General features: G+C 45.2%; 2 protein-coding genes across 8 annotated transcripts in view; one reads left to right on the top strand and one right to left on the bottom strand.

Moving 5' to 3' along the window:
• The window catches only part of C4H3orf18 (chromosome 4 C3orf18 homolog), a 27,848-nt gene extending 12,161 nt beyond the window's left edge, over positions 1–15,687 (top strand). Inside the window, exons 5-6 of one of the 2 annotated variants that reach the window (XR_008731913.1) lie at positions 670–769; positions 2,408–3,532. Coding sequence is in view for 1 of the 2 variants with exons in the window: in XM_055708161.1 (XP_055564136.1) it covers positions 15,463–15,564 (102 nt within the window). In the remaining variant the exon portion in view is untranslated. Of the gene's footprint in view, positions 1–669; positions 770–2,407; positions 3,533–15,462 lie in introns of those variants that run through there. The other variant, XM_055708161.1, reaches the window with a different exon arrangement.
• On the bottom strand, positions 771–21,001 carry LOC114014896 (high mobility group protein HMGI-C-like). Of its 6 annotated transcripts, none has more exons than XR_003558591.2 (7): positions 20,243–20,972; positions 14,427–14,573; positions 12,578–12,789; positions 11,907–11,993; positions 11,454–11,501; positions 6,697–6,787; positions 771–3,558 (listed from the first exon to the last, which is right to left on the bottom strand). XR_003558591.2 is itself a non-coding variant. In XM_027800190.2 (7 exons), the coding sequence occupies exons 2-6, from the start codon at positions 12,665–12,667 to the stop codon at positions 3,494–3,496; spliced, it is 381 nt and encodes a 126-aa protein (XP_027655991.1). In that variant the 5' UTR covers positions 12,668–12,789; positions 20,243–20,873; the 3' UTR covers positions 771–920; positions 3,473–3,493. The 6 variants fall into 6 exon arrangements, 5 of the variants coding, with proteins under 5 accessions (XP_027655991.1, XP_055564144.1, XP_055564145.1 ...); XM_027800190.2 differs by lacking the exon at positions 14,427–14,573 and having other exon boundaries at positions 771–920; positions 3,473–3,558; positions 20,243–20,873; XM_055708169.1 differs by lacking the exons at positions 6,697–6,787; positions 14,427–14,573 and having other exon boundaries at positions 771–920; positions 3,473–3,558; positions 20,243–21,001.

Raw genomic sequence — 21,001 nt, 5'->3', positions numbered from 1 at the left:
GTTCCACAGCATGGAAACTCAGACCTGTCCAGGAAACCCTGGTGCTTGGTGGAGAAGCCAGGAAGGCAGGATCTTCCAGCCTAACAGACCCTAGGCATCTAGATTGCATAAAGACAAATGCCAGATTGTCTGTTTGCCATATTATGCTTTAATCAACTTAATTCCTGGACGAACTAGGGGTTCATCAGATCACCTGCAGCTCTGTCCTCAATAGCCTGCCCACACTGGGGTGGACATTGTGGGCAGCAGCATTAGTAGCTCCCTGGTGAAACTGTTGCTGTATTTGAGATTTGTTTTCTGCCTCACCTTCTGGCCCACAGACCCAAAACTTGGGACTAGTTAAGAAAGGTGTCAGATTAACTGAAGAGGTTATGCACAGGAACAAAACTAATTGTATGAAAAGCTAAATAGTTGTATGGCACTCAGAACAATGTGGGGCATAAACTGACTGCTGTGGAGACTTCTGGACGTACACATGAAGCAGAACTGGCTTGTGTTCCAATCCAGCCAGTTATGAGGTACTGTAAGATCTACAAGAGGATGGAATTAGGTATCAACATTGGGTTTTAAGGGCCTATCTGTTTTCCTCCGTGTGCGATTCCTCACATTCATTATTCCTTGTTTTCACATAGGTCTGTAGCTCCTGAATGACCAAATCATGTTTTATAGGGCCCAAAACTCCAATTCAGATAAAGAATCTGACCTTGTCTGGTCCTATACATGTGTGCTGAGGTTGTTGCACATGGAAGAGGCAAAGCAGAAGCCTAAGGTACTATGTTTTATACCTTTATTAAAAACAAACTTCAAGGCTAATTTGCAAGTTGCCAACGCTCTTCATGCCTTCACCAAAACGGTTTATGAGAATCTTCCAAACTTTGCTAGATAAGAAACCTTCTTCAGCTCCTGTGTTTTGAATCCAACTGTAATGAATTCCTATTTTTGACTGAGTCAGACCAAAACTGTCTTGAACTTAAAAACACTTGAAATGAATTTGCTTAGACATAGGATTTGGCTACGTAGAAAAGGTAACTAACTATATGGGAATTAAAAATTGGTTATCATTTCAAAAAAAGAAAATCCATGTAATCCAGCATGAGATCCTAGCTCTCTGAGGATGGCTAGAATCCTGCCCACCTTTAATAGGCATTGGCTTTCATTCCAAGTCTCTGTGTAAACATGGAAGCTGAAGCTATGGACTGGGATTTTAGCTACTCAGAGTACCTCCTAATAGTGTGGAATTCTGCTTGTTCCTTGAACACTTACATTTGTATGGAGACATGTTTTCTACTGTGGCTTCCCAATGGAGTATTAAGAGGTAGCAAAGACCAGATTGTTTTTTTCTTTTTTTTTTTTTTTTAAGAGAAGCATTTTGTATGCATGTCCTAGGGGAATACTGCTGACCTAAAGCAAATGGGTTTAGTATCTAGCTGAGACGGTTTCCATCCCTAGTCCATGCCACCAGCTGAGAAAGGTTTGACTGATGTCATAAGAAAAGCCTGAGTCTTACAGATGCAATCCCTAATCCATTTAGAGGAAGCTGAAGTTCCAGTCTCACGTTGTAACAGCTATTACTCTCAGGTAATAGGGGTTAAGTAAATAGGCCTTACAGCCTTGCAAGCAGAGTACTAAACCTGCCAATTTGCCTGAAAATCGGCTAAAAGAAGCAGGTAAAAATATCTTGGTCTGCAACTGGAGCGGACTTTAAATGCAGACATGACCTGCAGCTGAACTTGCATGTCCATGGAAGAAGAGCAGCTCCCTAACCTGAATTCAGAGGAAATCCAGTTTGATCTTCTCATGTAACCATCAACAGTTATAGATTTGTGCCCACCTGGATTTATCCACAGAGCAGGAGCAGGGGATCAAACTCTTCCCATACCTGGCAGCACACCTCATCCTAAAGCGTAAGATTTATGTCTGTCCCTGTTATCTAATCCTTTTAATCCTTGTTGTATCTGATATGTGGTAGGGGAGGCACAAAGGTTATCTGTGATGCAGTTTTCTACTGAGACCACCAAACTCCATACACAAGAAAATACTGTTGGGGCAAACCAGACAAGATATAGAATAAACAGGATCAGGACTGATCGCTGCTAAACTGAGTGGACTGGACAAAATGGCCTAGAAGGAAGAAATATTTTTTCTCCTATTATCTCTCTCCAATCAGCCTTTCCTCTTAATTCTGCATACATTTTCTCATGTTAAACAAATACCTGCTAAGGGAACAAACCTCTGATGAAAGGATAATAAATGAGCTCAATATATACTACCATTTCATGGGTTTCTGCTATGCACTGCCATAAATTTAAAGCCAATTATGTTCTGTTTAAATATTTAACACTGTAAAGCTAGCCAATTTTACATCTTGTCAAAGATAATTGAAATACCCACTTTGTCCCTTTAATAGGCAGGCAGAGCATCCACGAGATGGAAAATACCACTAGAATTTCACTGTTTACAACTGGATATTGGAAATACCCTCAATTCTTCAGAATTTAGCAAGGTCAGCTGTGACACAAAGCACAAATCTGCAATACAATGCGAGACAGAGCAGGCAGTGACAATCTCTGACCAACTGGCTACTGCTGTCTCCCAAAACTAGACTGTATCAGCAAGCTTTTGTTTGCATAACTGCAACACTAGAGGACCTCACATACACACACTGTGAACTAAAAGTACCAACTAATTTAAATTGAATCCTGGGGCTCTGAAAGGAAGCAACCTTTGTCAGACGGTCCTTTGAAGTGATGAAATCCAGTGGCTGTGACTAAGCTTGTAAACATTGTGCACTCAGAGTTGCTATCAAATTCAGGGGAGGGCCACCAGGCCAGGAGCTGGTTATAGGGGATGGCCCTAAGCTGATAATGCTAGGATAAAAGTTTCTGAACCGATCCCCAAGACATCAGGGTGTGAACTTTCCTCTAAACCATCCAAGCTACGGACCACTGGAGCAACAGCATTATTAAGTAAGCTGGAAATGCCATGGAAGTTTTCTTTCCCATATAGTCAAGGACTCAAAGACTGTCTCTCAGATGCAGTTCCTGTGGGCAACTGACCAAAACTTAACTCTTGGGACTCCATCAATCTACCAGAAGTGATATGACATATAAGTTCAGCAATTAGCTGTGTAAATAGATTTCCTTCACTGTATCTGCACTCCTGAGTCAACATTAGCCTTCTGTTCAACTACTGCTGTCTGTGGCAGGGCAAGGCACCCTGTTACCCAAGTATTCTTAAGAAAGATCAATATCCTCACAAAAGATGTACTACAAACCGTGGAAAGCATCTCTCTGACAAGGCATTTGCCATTTCTTCCCTTAAGTCCCTGCTTGGATGTTTGGGGTAAGCCAACAGACAACAGAGAGAAAGCTTGGCCAAAACTATCACAAAGAAAGAATTTGAAATATGACATTAAAAATCCCGTTTGCTTTCCAGTCCTCTGGATTCAGCAAGACATGAACAGGTGACATACTACTGAGCTGCAGCAAGGATGTTACTCAAGAGATCTCCTAAGACCAGTAGTTTTGCCGGGCCTGGAACCGTCTTTTCCAGTGATGCCTAAAGGGAAAGATCACGGGAGAGAGAGGGTTAGAGCTCTGGGTCCAGGAGCCAAGCTGCCCAAATGCCCCGTTACAGAGTCAGTGCAAGGTTAAAAGGTGGCAAGAATCTGCTTCCAAACAACAAAGGTCTTCACAGCAACATTCCCATTGCTCTTTTGCCAGCTCCAGGCTAAAGACTGACCCACTGGTTTCCCTGGCAGCCAGCCTCAGCAGGAGGCTAGTGAAAGCCCAGAAGTTACAGTCTGCGTGAAATCCTCTGGCTTCTGCTGTGCAAACACACATGATCAACCTCTGCGGTGAGCAGTTATGTATTTCCAAGTGCAACTCTGGATCCTCATGAGACACAGAGTACCAGAAGTGCCTTACCCAACATCGTAAACATCAGGAAAGCAGATGCACAGAAGGTCTAAAAAATGCCTCAGAGTGGGGAATGTTTATGGCTACACACGCTTGCTCTGATCTGTGGTTAACCCCATGGTTTCAGGAAAGCTGAGATATTGGGGCAGCAGAGGGAACAAAGACAAAGGAGTTGGCAGCTGCTCTCTCGATGTACTGAGAACATGGGGAAGGAAAGACAGGCAAGGAGCAAGGTCTGGAGGCTGCTTCTGGCTTTGGACTGCGGCTTGGAAGTTTAGCCGTAAAGCAAACTCCCTCTCACACCTATACTTCATTCACCAAACAAAGTTACTGAAACAAACCCAGGCTGCTTTTGTGGCTTAGGAGGCTACGAATCAGCTTCATCAATCATTTATTTGGTAGTGGTACTCCTGGAAGAGAAGACAATTGCTTCTTGGCCCAGAAACCAAAAACTTTAACAACTGAGCTGTGATTGGCAGCACTTGCATGTAGCAACACAATAAAGTCTGAACCATCATCAAACCCCTGCCTGCTCCTGGATAACCTAGAGCCACCCATAACCAGTGCCTTGGGAAAATTGGAGCTGAATCCCCCAACTAAAGGCCATGGGAAAATATCAGCTAGCTTTAAAGCAGCTCCCTGCCCCTTGGCAGGTTTGCAAGTCTTGCGTATTTCTAGTTCGGCTCTTCCTATTTCATGATTTCCCCTGTAACAGACTGACTGAAAACCAGGGAGTCAGTCATTGTTTATTTCAGCAATTCTTTCTTAATGTTGCAGACATGAAGCCCAGGGCAGATCTCTTTCCCAGAGTTTTACAGCATACAACCCGCAGGATAAGCAAGCATGTGTATCCTCCCATGACCTCTCTCTAGCCAGCACCTCAAAAATCCTCACCTGAAAGAAAAAGCAAACCAATGAACCCCGCAATGACCAAAAGCTCTGGCTGTGCCTGTAGCAGAAGATTATTACGTGATTGCAGAATACTGACAACAAATCTCAGAGCAGTAGCCTCCTGCACACACAACAGAAAAGCTTGCAGGCATTTAATATCTAAATTAAACCCAGACCCACAGAATGGGTTAATCCAGAAACTGTCTGAAAGCTGCTACAGCTGCATCTTGCTTGCAGACAAGCCACAGGATTTAGTTTCCAGCAAGTCAGAATAGTAAATTTCCCCTTTCCCTTTTTAGTCAGAAGTTTCTAAGACAGGATTACTGCTCCGTCTCAAGCTCCCGAGTGAATAACAACTGCTACAAAATTTTCCAGAGGATTTCCAGGTTTCATGCTGTACACGCTTATCCTCACTGATTTTCTGGTTAATCCCACTGATTTGCTAGCAGGTTTTTTTCTTACAGAAGCGCATGCCTTCCCCAACAGTAAAACTCCCCTCTCCGTGTCTGGTGCTGAGCACGCAGCGCCATGCGCTGCACTGCTGTCTTGTGCTGACCGCAGCATCCGCTTTATCCTGTCACATCTGGTTCTACCTCATTGCAACAGGAGGGAAACATATTCCTCATGTCACTGCCCTCGGTCCCACTCAAACTGAAAGGAAGAAGAAAGTACCCACATCGGCTGTGGTTTTGGGCGATGCTGAAGAGTACTACAAAAAGGCAACGACTGGGCAGGAGGTGAGCTCATCATCTGTGAGCCTGTGGCTCTGCTGATGGCATCACACAGCTTGGTGGCAGGAAGTGATACAGGAGCAGGCGCTCGAGAGGAAACTGAATCGAGCAGCTGAGGTTAACTGCGCTGGTGTTTTATCATGCGGCATTTCCCGGGACTTTCTAAGAACCTCAGGCTGGGTTCGGCTGCCCAGCATCAGTTAGCTTGCTTCGCACGCCACGCTCAACTGCGCTAACGGCAGCGGGATGAGGGAGCAGCTGTGCTGACCACATGGCAAAACAAGGCAACATCTGCCTCTCTTGGGTTGCTGGCCCCTTCCCCCTCAAGAGAAAATGTTTAACGAATAGCTTCCTACAATGCTCACTGAAGGTAGGACTCAGCTGCACACAAGTTTTCCTGGCATCTGCCTCAGAAACGGCCCCCAATGGTACAGGCTGGTCATGGATCTGCTCTTCCCCAGGGCTGTAGCGAGGCTGGGGCATCTGTAAGTTCCTGTGACAGTGATAACAGTTATCTGGCATCTCGTCTCAGAGAGGCTTAGATAACTTTGCAGCCCTATACTGAAACTTGCCAGTGTCATCATTCTCTGTGCTGCTGATACACTAGCATCTCTGCTCCTGTGCCACCAGGAGAGAGCACTGCCTTAGAGCACACACTGGGAAGGAGAGTGCAAGACTATCATGGAGGCATGCTGGAGTTAATCCAGAATATCAGGATGTCCCAAATGTCAAGGGATCTTCAACTTTCCCCAACCCCCCACCCCCCCCACCCACCTAAGTAACGCAAGACATTCATGAGCAACTATTTTCACTTTCTACAGACTACATACCACAGCCAGAGAATTTCACTGAGCCATACCTGTAACAGTCATCAGAAGCTCAGATATGTGACTTTTTGGAAAGACAGAGATAGGGATTTCCTTCCCACCCCTCTTTTCTGCCTTCACTTCTGCTGAAGTGGCCACAGCTTCATTAGATGGAAGGAATGTGCTACATGTCCTGTTGTAATGCATCTGGGAAGCCTTCCAAATTCTCCTCTGTAGGATTTACCAGAATGACTGCAGCCAGTGCTAGAGCTCTGGGGGTACATGCATGGTTTGCCAGGAGCATGGCTGCACAATTTAGTCCCATGTAATTATACTTATCTAATTTCAAACCTTGTGTGGCTGGCGCCAAGTTCGAATTCAAGTCACTGCTTCCCTGACGATTTCCTTCCTGAGACACTCCTTCTTGGACCACTAGTTGAGGCTATGAAGAAAAACACCAAAAACAAACAACACCCCACCCCCCACCCCTAAAATTAGGATCAAGGGACAAAATTGCAAATACATAAAGTAGATTTAAAACAAAAAGCCTTTGATCAATGTTACTTAAATAAGACTGTGCAGCCTAGAAAGCATGCCCATTTGTCACCGTTGCCTATACCCAACCATATGCAAGAGCAAGCAACACTGCATGTAGTGTCTGCACACATTCACAAGCATCTCTGAATGGTCATCAGAACCCATAATAAGCTATGATAATACCAGTCTTTTGAGATTTTTTTTTAATATTTTGAAAAATTTTGCAAAAAATTTTGAACATTGTGAAAAAATCTCCCCACTACACAGCTATGGAGAAGGTTGTTTCATCCTTGAAAGCACTTTCTGTATTTCAAGGTATTTTCCTGTCCTGAACAACTAAACATTTTGTCCATCAAAAATTAAAATCCAAATGGCTGTTCTTTTTCTTCTGCTTTGGTTTTGCCTCCCTGCCTCCTACTCCTCAGCTGTTAAAAAAAGTTAATTTGAATTGAAACATCATAATGATTCACTAACCAAAGCTAGAATGACACATTTTGAAACACTAAAAAGAAAAATGAGCCAGTGTACAAAAAGTTTTAATGTCAATAAACCAGCATGTAGCACAGGTTTTTTGGGGTTTTTTTTGGTTTGGGTTTGGGGTTTTTTTTTTGGTTGGTTGGTTTTTTAAAACAAATTACTAGGCAGCTCACTGTTTACAGTAACAAACACCCTAACTTACAGCTCTGGCACAGAACTCAATTTAACCACAAAACCCCAAGCCTAAGCCTACAACTGCAGCTATTACAATCAGTTACAGAAGAGAATGGCTGGAATAGTTTTTTCCAACCTCATTTGCAGCCTGTTATAGATTAGAGATGGCTATATACTATTTCTAGTATGCTATAGGTGTTTGTATAGACTGGGCAAATCCCTGAGTACCCTGATCTAATTAGACCTGCTTTGAGCAGTGGTTTGAACTAAATGATCTCCAGTGGGCCCTTCCAACCTAAATTATTCTATGATTCTAAAAAAATAAAGAGAAGCATAGGTGCACACACAGCTGAGGGATACCAGACATTCACTACCACTACTAGTAGATCCTGGGAGATATCAGGGTGCTCCAAACTATTGTCTTGCTTCTTCCATGTGGCATAAAGGTCTCAAGGAAGAATAAAGAGCCAACTAAATTTATAAGAAAGTGTTTTAATTAGATTACCATTACAGAAAAATACGAATTTGCATGGAAGATTTATTTTGAAATTCCACTTCTAAAAAAAAAAAAAAAAAGAGAGAGAGAGAACATAGGACAGGAAAACTATTCCAGCTACCTTTATTTCAGATGTTAGCTTTTGCCAACACACATGGCTGGCTGTGCCACATAAAATGCTGGGGAGCATGTTCTTGGTGCTGCCTGGCTGCCCCCATTTCCTTTTCCCTGGGGAGGAAGGGAGGTGTTCCTCTCTTGGCAGCAGTGGCAGGCACACAGATTAACTACAAAGCAGGGCTGAAGCCATCTCCTCTGTCACCATTACTGTCAGTTTAACCACAAGACAGCCCTACTAGCAGGTGTTTTAGAAACTGCCCTTTGCTCTGAATCTCTCTTTCAGAGTTGTCCTGCATAGGATCCTCAGCTTTATACAGAATATACTTCACTTTTTTTGGCTTTCCTGAACCCCACAATAACAGAGTTTCACAGCCAAGGCTTCTCTGCCCCAGTTCAGACTGCATCACAGCAACAGGACAAGCTGGGACTGAATCTATTGCTCCCACAGAATTTCACTGCCTTTTTCCCTTACCAGGCAGGAAGCAGAACACTATAGCACTCCTGAGGGTTAAACTTGCCTATGTCAGATTCGATGAAAAACACATCAACTAGTGCCAGAAACTGCCTGCCAGCTCGCCTGGAGGCCTCTGGCCTCTGCAGTTGCATTTACCCACTGTAGTTTGTGGCTACACATACAGGTCACATCCATTTGTACCACTGTCCAAGGCAAGGCAGTAGCTGAGGCCTCCTTCCCCCTCTCCTTTCAACCTCTGCCTCCCCTCACACGTGACCAGGTCAAATTGCACCTGCTAATGAATATCCCTCATACCCCCTCTCAAATCTAGCAATGTCCCAACTACTTCAAAGCTGCTTGTAAAGCCCTGCCACCTTTCACTGCTCCCAAGGGCTGTCACACCACTCAGATTGCCTGCTAGACCTCATGGAACCATCTGGATGCCAGTCCCTGACCCTACATTCACCTGGTGGAGGTATGCCATGTGATGTTCCTCTATTTTCAGCAGTGCTTCTTTTTAGCACAACTCCTCTCCTAGCTATTGCTTTCTATCTGGGTTACAATTTTAAAGTAACTTCTAACTGTCAGCTTCTGAGCTTCCTGAAACTTTCACCCGTTTGCCCCCAGGGTCTGTCTGAAATCTGTTGCAAATCAGAGTTCGAACAGTCTCAACCGCAGCTGGAGAATACAGCGCCAGTGCCCAGCCCTCCCACGAAGGGGTGAGAAACCCCCTCATCTGGGACAAACTCTCAGAGCAGGGAGAACCCTGCAATCATGATCCTTCAGGGAACACCTATACTACCTATTACTTCATTTTGATAAAGTTATCTTCCATCATTGTTACCTGGGGAGTCAGAGGTATGTTTTCTGGCCATACAGATCCCTGTGCCCAGCCCTAGTTCAGGCTGATGCTGTGTCTCACACTTCGCAGTACTACCCTGGCATTCTCAGTCCAGCTCAGCAACATTCAACTCTGCTCTCCATCAGCAGGTAACGTCTCCCTTCTCACAGTCCCTGATGTGCTGGACACTCTGCTTGGCCAGGACTGTGGTCCTCATCTGGTCCAGGGAGCAATCTATGTATCCCTGCTTATAGAGTCTTTGGGCAGGAGAACATCTTCCCCACAGAGCCTGAGCTCCTTCTGACCCACTCTGTGCTTGATAGGAAATCAAGACCTAGAACTGGCTGTGCCTCCTTACCCCTTTCTGACAGCTCTCCAGTGCACATGGCTCTAGTATAGATCTCTCTGAGCTCTACAGGGTCAAGTCATTTTTCTTGCTTGCTTACACCTAATTCATAAAAGAGCATCTTCTCTCCTAATTTGCTGCTGCTTTGTATTTTTCCCTTGTCATATTTCTGCCTCTCTCTAAAAAACAAATACAACCTCAAAAAAAAAAAAAAGAAACCCATCAAAAAAACCCAACAAAAACAACCTTTTTTTTTTCTTTTTCTGCTTTGTACCCCCAAGATGTTTCCTTTTCCTCCAAATGTACTTTGGGCTTTTCACAACAACCTGGCCACAGCACCCTACTACTACTGAAAGGGAGAACGCTGTCCTTTATTCATGCCCTTCTGTGTCCTCCTGCTTGTCTTTGTGATTTGCCAGCCCATGAATGACACCAGCAGAACTCACCAGGTATGATGTTTTTGTCTCTAAGACCCAGCCATTTTGGCCTCCAATGCTTTTCCATAGAGCTTAAGGATCCCAATTTGCACAGCTGGCTGCTTTAAGCACTGGTAACATACTGGATTTCCTTACACAATGTATTTAAAGAACATAATAATTATAAGTGGGCTTAAAAAAAGCAATAGACTTTAAGCAAAAGCTATGTGCTGAACCAGACTGTGGCCTTCTCATCTGGATTTCAAAGAAGAAACAGCAACTGTATAGATTTATGGAGTAGATCTCTTGTCTGGGAGAATCAGTTCTTCACTGGATTTGCAGTTCCCTTCCACCACTATCCAAGAAACATTTGAATCCTAAGGTCACTGTCATGTCAGATAAGTCTAATTTCTCCCACATGTGGACACTTCCTCCCTGGTGAAGACTTCCTTCCCAGCCTCCTGCGTAGCCCTCACGGACTGCTAGATCCCTCTGTTTCTGCTGAACCACCCAGTGTCTCTTTCCCACCCATGCACTCCTCTGGCACCACAGCTTACAACCAACCTATAGATTCCTGCAGCAAGTGCACAGCTTGCATTTGGTCTAGAATTTTTTGTGGTAACAGATACACACCAACTAGTGGTTTGTGATTGTTGTGAGGTTTTTTAAAATCACTCCTAATGATAGATAACGTCATTAATTGTTCACAGGGCTGAATAGCCTTATTGATTAAAAGCTTTCACCTTTTTTTCCATGCCTGAAATGTTCTGTCTTCATTTACTGATTCTTACTAATCCATTGTTTGCTGCATAGAAGAGCTTCCTGCTGGCAGGATTCAAAGTTTTGTCATTCACGAAATTTCTCTATTTGCTTAATTTTAAGTGTCTTCTTTTGAGACAAACTGACACACTATGCAATCACTTCAGTCTTTCAAGACTGCTGGGTATACAACCCCTCTGCCTGGGAAAGGATGCAATCTCTGGTTTGACATTCCAAGCCTGGGAAAGTACTGTGGAAGACTAACATGTCTTGAATTAAGTACAGCAGCTCTCCAGGGCTCTCAGAATTCTTCAGGACCTGAATCTTAGGGGTGACTGGAAAGGCAGGTCAGAGCTTCCCAAATGTGTTAGATTTCCAGGCCACCTAGGCTGGTTGGTTGCAGATAGAGAGCCTGAGAAGAGCAAATGCAACTGAAAATCCCCTAGGACCCATGACTGGAAAAGAGGAAAAGGGCTAAATGCTGTACTCACCCACTTGCGGGGCCTCCCTCTTGGCCTCTTCCCAGCAGAAGGTCCTACCTTTGTGGAAAACAAAGCGGGGGGAAAAATACCTTCAGCTCTCATTTGCTGGGCACTATGACTAATACACTGAACGTGGCCAAGGTTGTTGTGAGACAGTTAGCAGAAAAGAAGAAAGCTGGGGATAGAAGACAGTTGAGGAGGAAACCCCTGCCAGACTATACTGGTTGTGACTATTTGGCAATGGTGGAGGAGAAACACTAGAAGGAAGCTGCTGAACAGGCAATGGCAACACTAAAACCACAATAACTGGTTTGTCCAACAGTGGCAATTAAAGCTGAGCTGAATTAGGGGCAATTTTCACTGTCTATCACTAACGTAAGAGAAACCTCCCAGCTTGCTGCTCTAGCAGGGACAGCCAGCTCCTCTCTCACCCATAAAGAAATATAAACCATTTACTCTTACCATTTGTCCAGATACAGCAGTCACTTTCTTGCTTCCTTTTGGCCTTCCTCGTGGTTTCTTCACTGGCAATGGTCCCAGAGCTTCCTCCTAGATAAAAGGAGAAAATCATTTAAGCAGGATCTTCCCTGGAACTTACAGCTTCTCATTCTAATATGTCTTAGATTATCTTATATCAATAACAGCACCCAAGCCACTAAATACCTGGTTGTCTCTGCTTCTCCAGCTGTGAAGTGCATTAGAAGATGGCAATACCCCTACCCCTTTGTCTTTTGGGTTGGGGAAATGAATAAGTTCCCAGAACTCTGACCATAGTGCCTGGAAGAGAAAAAGCCTTGGCCTTCTCCACTGTATTTAGCTACTGGTACAGAAAAAGAGGCTGATGACACTTGAAAATCTCCAGACTGGAACAGAGATCTGCCTAGCTCCTCTCATGCCATTTACTGGCCTGAACAGCCATGGCTCAACACATTAGAGGCACATCCGAAGCCAGTGGCTGAGATGTCCCAGGGTGCAAGTATCGCTGCTTTCCTGAATAGCAGTAATATTTACAACATCACAGCTCAGCTTCCCTTGCTCTTTGTTAGTGAGCAGATTCCCAGGGCTGCCTGCAAATCCTATTAGGCTAATGCTGTAGCATCCTCAGGCAACCTCTCAGGATGATGTGCCCTCACCTGTGGCTGCTTCTTTGGTCTTCCCCTCTTTCTCTTCAGGCCTTCAGTCAGTGTAGATGTGTCGGGGTTCACTGGCCTCTCGTTGCTCATGTTGGCACCTTCCACAGTTTCCAGATGATAATCCAACAGATTATTTTTCCATGGACTGGGAAATAAAATGTATCTCCTCTTTCTTTCTCTATCTTGTTATGGATTCTCCTCTACCTGCAAGGCTGAAATAGTGAGAGAGAATAAGGCATGACAGCTTGCTATCCGCTGGAAGACTCTGGGACACAGCAGACATTCAGAAGCGTAACCGTGCTTCATAAATATTAATTGAACCATTCCCTTACATGGCCTATTGTTCAGCTTTCTGAGGCTTTTGGCCAAAGGAGCTGATTGCTCCAGGTGCCACAGTATGTTGGTACCTCTGTCTACCTTTCCTCCCTAGTTAGCCAGTTTCATCCAAACTGACAAAGACAATGTGTTCAGCTCTCTGAACTCCCCTCTTCATCAGCTTCCATTGTCTGAGGAGGAAGGAGGTGGGAGACAAAGTGGTGGTGGCGAGTTAAAAATGCCCGATTCAAGGGCAAAGCTTCATTTGGAGCTCCTATATCATCAGCTAATCAAAGCTAATCCTGAGGACCAAATTCACAGCAGAAAGAGCCTTATAACTGGGTGCTTAAGAGAACAAGTATCAGGATACAAACTCTTATTAAAGAGGTGAATGTGACTCTGGAGCTGCCCCTCAAGAGTTTGTTCCTAATCACTGGCTGAACAGGTGCTGTCTGGAGAGGTGGCCTGACCCCACCTCAGAGTGCTCAGCCTCTGGTCTTGCACAAGGCTCACTGTTTCCTACAGGACAGAAGTCACTCAGACCTGGGCTTTGCTTGGATCTGGAGCACTGGCTTGTCTACTGCAAGTTTTGTATCAGCAGGGTTGCCAACCTCCTCGCTGTCTCCAAGCTCTGCTTAGTTCCTGCTGTGGTTGGAATGAGCCCTGATCTGACTTGTTTGCTCCAATAACCAAGATCACAAGCTGTTGAAGGTACATAGGACACCAATTACTTTCCTTGCTGCTGCTTGAGGTTTCTCCTCTGGCACTGTCTGCCAGAGAAGGTGGCAGTCTGACTGTGAGCCTTTACACCCCCACATCCCAATGCAGAAAGAGACCTTCACCAGAAGCAGCTGGCACCTTAATCCCAGGCTCATTAAGAGAGGTGGAGGTCACTAGTCCTGCTTGTGTGTAAGTAAACCCTAGCCAAGGATCCAAGTCCAGCTCCCAGTTTGCTGGTCTGCTGGAAAAAGGCACTTGCACCTCCCTCAGACCTTGGCCCTCCTTTCCTCCTTGCCCAGGAGGGAGAGCTCAAGGAGGGAGATGAGACGGGCTGAGGGGACTGAGCCTGGCTGGATAGAGACCAGCAGTGCTGGCTGAATCCTCTTTTGTCAGTAATTCTTACCACAAAATAAATAGCTGAGAATAGTGCAGCCGGGTAACCAACTTCTGTGCAAAGCCATTGCCACCTTCTCACCTAGACATTGTGTGTGTAATCTGCCTTGCCTATAGAAGTTCTTCTACCTTCACCTAAGAAATGTTTTTTTGCAGCTCTTTGCTCTACCTGTTTTGTTTCTCCTTTCTCACTTGTTAAATTAAAGGTAACAACAGCGTGCTTTAACAGCTCTTTGTCCTATGGGCCCTGAGCGCTGCTGGGTCCCTAAGTCCCTCTGGCAGGCTCTACCTGAGGCAATAAAGGCAGCATTGCAAATAAGAGAACAGCTGCCCCATGAAGAAGGGTGTGACTGTTTTCTTCAACATAATGCTGGAGGGCAGAAGCTGGGTTCGGCTCCAGTTCATGCATGAGCAGCCCTACCCAGCAAACTCCCTCTGGATGTCCCTCTGTGCTCTCTGTTGGCACCTGGCTCACAGGTGCTGCTGCACCACTCGGCTTTTCATTCCAAACCTCTGATCAGAGGGCGATGGAAAGCCTGTAGCTCAGGTCTCTGAGTTCAGGCTGCGTCTGGAGGGGAGACAGTTAGGAAAAGAAAAAAAAGTTTCTCTGTACTTGCAAGCCATGCACAGTTGCTGCCAGTTCCCTCAGAGACAAGCACGAAACACTTTTGCAGTCTCTTTCAGAGAAGAGCTGTGCTTTCAGGAACTGTTACCAGAGCTGTGTAGTCTAATCAGATGTTCAAATTCCAAAGATGAGACAGCCTTAACTGTAGATAACAACAAACACCCTGCCCTCTGGTCCAGCTACTGTTTCCTGCATCTGCATTTACTGGTCAGAACTGGGGCTCAAACGGCCTTGTGCTGGTCCTGGCACGTGGGGCTAGCTGAAGCAGGAGGCAGTCCCCGAGGTACACAGGCCCTGGACTGCCCGAAGAGCAGAGGAGCCTTGGTGCCTCTTCCCAAGGGAGCTCCAAGCCAGCCCTGGCTTGTGCTGCACACGGGGTCAGCCCAGAGCACTGCAAAAGTGGCTTGAAGCCTCCTGAGCTTGAGCCTCCCCTCAGGCGCCTGTGGAAAGGGAACAGACAACGCCATAGGAACGTGCAAGTGTGAAAGTGCCGTCCGAGCCAGTGCCCTGAGAAGACATTATGGCTGCTTTGACAACACGGCTTCTACCTATAAATCACAGCAACTGGAAAGCACCGGTTCAGTGTTTCTTGGAATTCAGGTCCTAATGATAGTGTGTGGAAAAGATTTAAGGAGGAAATATAAACATGTCCTTGAAAAGCATCATATATGCATGTTTTTTTCCTGGTAATGCCAAAGTGTAAGGAACAGGATGAATGATGAGGTATGGCAGGTATTGTCAAAGAAAACAACAACAGATGTAGTATATGTGGTGAAGGCTGTGCTGATAGGAAGGCTGACTTATGTATCTGTATTTTATTTTTAAATTTCAGATCACACTATCTGCTTGGTCACCTCAGGCTGGACACGCAGAATCTGAAAGCATCACTGGCAGATGCCGCAAGAAAACTTCCAGCCTTCACACCACGTTCTAACAATGCAGTCATGACAGACACTGAAGCCATTCCTCTTATTGACATAGCCTCTCTTACGAGTTCACCGTAACTGAAACCTGCATTAAATCCAAATTTTGCATGTCATTATTCAAGTAGGAGCAACCACAGTGTACAGAACTCATTTTCCCCAGATGCAAAGAAAGTCAGTTCTTACGCAAAGATTGTTTTCTAAATCTTGTTAAGACTGATACACTCTACAAAGTCTTCCACATATCTGGCAAGCTTTCTACAGGCAGGACTGCAGACAAACAGTACAGAGACTGCCAGGAGACAGCAGTGCCTTTGTACATCACTCTTCCACCTTCCCATCACCCACTAAAGGCACATACTTCTTGAAGGCTGGTGTGAAAAGAAAAAAACACAAGCAAAGCTATACAAGCATCAGCTCTTAGGGCTTTTGTAAATTTTACATGACTCAATGTAAGATGCATAAAAAGCAAAAGCACCCACTGCAATTCTACTTCAAATTTCTCAACAATAGCTTTCCATTTATATATATAAAAACCTAAACCAATATTGACTCCCATTGTATACCAAAAACCAGGTATGTTTTCCAGGGTCACTGCACTCCCTGCTGAGAGTGGAGCTAGCAGGGCTGAATTCCAGTCCTATACACTGTCCACAAGATCTAAAAAGTCCAGACACTCACAGGCCTTAAATCACCTTCATGTCAGCCAAGTACGCAGCTTTGCAAACGATGCAGATATGTGAACACATGTTTTTGGCAGTATTCAGACCTCTGTGTTGCAGAGACATCACCTAAAACAAAGCATCTCATGTCCCAAAAGCATTCCCAGGGACCTGGCAGAGGGCAGGGGATTCTCACAGTCTAATACTTTGAACCAGATTTGGGTGCTAAGTTGTACAAACCCAGTTTTTCTACCATACCAAATCCTTAAGAAAGAAAAGCTCCTCCTCAGGGCAATGGAGCTGTAGTCCAACACAGGGTATCGAGTAGTGTTCTCGAGGGACTTCTTCCTTTCTACAGACTACAGAGGAAGCCTTGTGGATGTGCTTGCTGACTTGGGCAGGTAAATTAAATGGCAGAACCCCATTCCTAATTGTTTCCTCGGGGAGGTTAAATTTTATGCTATGTCCTCAGGAGAGATACAATAGGACACAGGGATGCTTGAGACATTGTACTAAACCCTCTAAACTGTGTGCATGATTCACAGCAAGCGCTACCAGAAAATGACACTCTAGCTGCAGTGCCCGCATAGGAAATACAGAGCTCAGAAAGCCTTGTTCAAGGCATAATAGGAGCATGATTATAAGAGGCCCTTCATTACAGCCTTAACTCCGGCACTGTCTCTATAATAATAGCAAAAATCTATCCACAGAGCACAACTCCCACTTAGTAGCACAGCACCATTGTTCAGCTGTCACGTGTGACAAAGTAAATCCAGGGTAACTTCACTGACGTGAACATGGTCACTCTCATAAAAGGGAGGGGGGGGGGATTTGGCCCAAGTCCTGCATCAAGTGGAAGAGGATAAAAGACTTTGTTAAAGACATCTAAAGAAGGGGACTAAAAAGGCCAGGCAGAGAAAAACCTTTCATTCCAGTAACTGTAGTAATAACCATCTGCACTTGCATTATGAGAAATTACTTTCACCTTCCAAGAAATCAAATGCTCATGTCTTTTCAGATCTCGCAGCAGATCAAGAAATAACACAGCTTGTCATGGTTCCCCATGGACCGTTTTACCAGAAAAGCAGGACAGCCAAGCTCTAGAATATCTCCCTTGGGAAAGAGCAGTGGTAGTAACGCTCTGGCAAATGCACTTTTCTGCCAGATTTTTCTGTGAAATGAGGAACTTATGGGCTACTAAATCAAGCTTGTGGCAACAGCAGGTAACTGCCATGGTCTCATCAATCACATATCAGAAACATAAATAACCTCACAAGGCGATTTCCCTAACTACTTTTAGTGGCTAAGTCTAAGCCTTCTTTGGTGTCATGCTTAAAAGACTCCTATTTCCTTGCCTGGTTTTTGTTTTCTTTTTTTAAGGAGCAATTTATTGTCATTAGTTCTAGCATCTCTAGAGTCCTTCAGCAGCAACATTCCTCTCTCCTCCATTTTTAAACCTACTCTATGAGATAAAGACACATTAATTGGATGTCCCCCATCTATCTTGCCCAGCTGAACAAGCCAGTGTGTTCCAGTTCTTGGGATGTGATCATATCTCCTGATCATTTTGGATGTCATTTACACGCTTTGCAATCCGAGCTCAACACTTCTGAATATGATAAGGATTCTTACTCTCAAACCTGTTTTCAGTGAGGACATCTTGACTAACTTAACCTCCCACTTATCTGAGAAGCATGGGCTAAGCAGCAGTTCAGTTGGAAAAATTCAGGTTTTGTGTAACATTAGTAGCATGACCTACCCAACTGATTCAACCAGCAAGCTATTCCACCACCTCCAGCATGTCCCAACTGATAGAATATCCAATTCAGAAGACAGAAACTATTCAAGCTTACAGAGGACAGATAAACCACCCCAGGAACTGTACAGGCTTCCATATTTCATATCAGTTCTAGGGACCAGTTCAAGGCCTGAACAGGAACTTCTGGTAGCTACCTACAGAGCTGCACTTCCGACTTTGTTATAGATTTCTCTGTGTAACTCTAATGAAAGGGCCTTCGTGTGTTTCAGTTCCCCATCCACAAAGTGTGCATACTTCCTATGCTGGTGATGGGGCTGCGGGGAAAGAACCCAAGAGAGGCAGAAAGAAGCCATCCTGCCTGTGCCTGTTCCTCTGAGACAGCCAGCACAGTAGGCAGGTGCTACCAGCTGTGATGGAAGCTTATGGACTAAACTCCTGTTTACTAGGAAACAGTGCTAGAAACTTTTTTTACATTGGAGACATGCACAGCTACATGGGAAAAGGGTTGCTGATTACCGAGTCTCAAGCAATGATGTGGACATGAACAGCCTCTGTTTCCTAGTTCCCAGATCCTGAGCACCCAGCTTCAGCACACTGCAAGGGCACCTCTTGAACAAACCTATGATTGATGCAATGCTTGTGAACTTCTCTGTCTAGATACCTGAGCCAGCTACCAGTCTGAGAGGCACCCTGCTTATCCTAATCCATACTGCCACTAATCATAGAAATACTACCATGGCTCTGCCGTAGCTAGCCTAACATAGTCCCATTTCTCCCTTGGAAAAGTGAGGCTTCGCACTTGTTTGTGGAATGAGTCAGGCCAGGTGGGGATCCTAGCTGCCCTGAGGTTCTGTTCATTTCTGTACGTGCAGGACTTTTCCTGAAGGCTGCCACATACTCCCACAGTGAAGGGCTCAACCTCAGTCCTACCTCAGTGCCACCAGCTCCCCAGCCCTGCCAAGGGCCCAGGCTTCCTGTGGTCAGAGCAGGCAAAGCAAGGAGGCAGTTAACCATCCCAGGGAAGATGTGTAAAAGCATGCTGGATGCCAAGACCAGAGAAGAAGAGAGATCTGGAACTTGTTCCTGACTCTCATCTTGGGCAAGTCACGTAATCTTTCTGTGCTTCACATTTTCTGTCTATAAGATTAAGGAATAACACTGGAAGTATTAGAAGTATTAACACTTGTCCTCAACCTGGGGTGGAGAGACTGAGGATTAAATCATTCTGATTTGTAGGGTACAACTCAGAAACCCCAGCAGAAGGGAACAGAGCAAGACATTAGCAGACTGCACCAGCAGCCTCCCCCATGCTGTGTTTGGCAGCACAAAGGAGAGGCTGTCACAACTGAAGAAAAACAGCCCAGATCAGCCACATCCTGCTGGGCAGAAAAACACACCCTCACCCTCTTTCCCCAGCAAGCTGAAGTGGGATCAGTTTGGCCAAAGCTGTAACCTGGAGTCCCCTGCCCTGGGAACGCGGCACAGCAGCGCTGGGGTGCGATTAGGGGTCCCTGGAGCTGCAGTGCTGCCAGCCTGCACAGCGCTTCTCGCCCGCTCCCGAAGCCGAGCAGGCAGCGGAGACAGGGTTCTCACCATCTCTATCCAAGGAAACTCACGTACCCAACTCAGGACCCCAAGTCTTGAGGCCTCCACCTGAGGTCTTAAGACACCCTTCCAACACTTCTCGCAAAAGTATCAAGGAAGATCAGTGACACTCAGTGCCTCTGTGAGGATTGCAGACTCCCCAGCATTGCACATTAAGAGTCTGTTAAAGTTGTCCCTTAGGGAATTTGCCCAAAGACCCAAATGTTTGATAAAGGACTCTCTTCTCTTGAGAGTATCTGTCCCTACACTTTCACCAAAAAGCAAGCTCCCCAAGCACTGCAGAGTTAAACCAGTGGAGAAGAAACAACAGTATTCACAGGGTAATAAAAGGATAAGGAGATATCTGTGGTTACTAAAACAAAATTGAAAATCAGAGTCTTCTCTTACTTCAGATAAGCCTCACTCCGCCACCAAATTACTATCTTGTTCAGCCCAACTACTGACATCAGCCAAACACTGTCCACTTGCACAAACCCAGGAAACGGCCCTCTGAATTTCCTGGTGAGGACAGGCACTTTGGCACCTGCCATGGCGACATACGAGGCAGCAAGATGCAATTTATTAATCCCTGTGCCTTAATAAACCCCAGTGCTTTGCAGATGAGCTCGGCATACACATTTCAAATGCAGGCTGGCTAATGCGGTAAGAAAGGAACAAGATTACCTGTTGAGAAGTTGGGCAGCACCACTTGACCTGACCCCAGCAGACCTAGCAATGAGGGCAGGAGAGCAAGACAGAGGTATCCAGCAGCTGACACCCCTCCTGCACTGGAGAGAAGCAGCTAAGAGAAATCTCTGCACACATTCGTTTCAGGAGCCTTACAATGAGCTGAACGCTATTTATTGCGCTCCCAGTTAGCAATATGGAAAGCAGCATGAGCGCTGCCAGTGATCTCCTTCCGATGGCAGTCCTGAGTAGCAACAGCAAGTGAAACTGAGTTCACCTCAGCCTGCCTGGAACCTCACACTAAACCAGCAACAACCAAAAATAAGAACACCCCACCCCAGCCCACTCACACCAGCCAGCTTGTACCACTGCCCTGCTTGCTAAAAATAAGGCCCATTTCCAAACGTGAAATGAATGATCTGAATAAAGGGGACAGATCGTTTCGCAGACTTCCTTCTTTACAAATGCTAGAAAGAATCACGCTGACCCTGTTTTATGAAAGAAAAATACCAGAACAAAGAAACCCCAAATGGGTAGCCCCAGGAAGGCTTGTGATAACAAAGTGGTTATTAATCTGAGTGCAAAATGTGCTCAGGGCATTTACTGTAAGCCACAAAAAAATGGGAAGCTGACTTCACTTGAGCATAAATATACATGGCTCTAAGTTCGGTATTCAACATTAATTATGTGAACAACCATTAGGGCTGGCAAAAGTCCCCAGAAGTATTTTGCAAAAAAGAATGCAGACTTTTCATA

Source organism: Falco cherrug, chromosome 4 (genome assembly GCF_023634085.1).
Source record: "Falco cherrug isolate bFalChe1 chromosome 4, bFalChe1.pri, whole genome shotgun sequence".
NCBI lineage: Eukaryota > Metazoa > Chordata > Aves > Falconiformes > Falconidae > Falco > Falco cherrug.
This window is presented reverse-complemented; position numbering and strand designations above follow the sequence as displayed.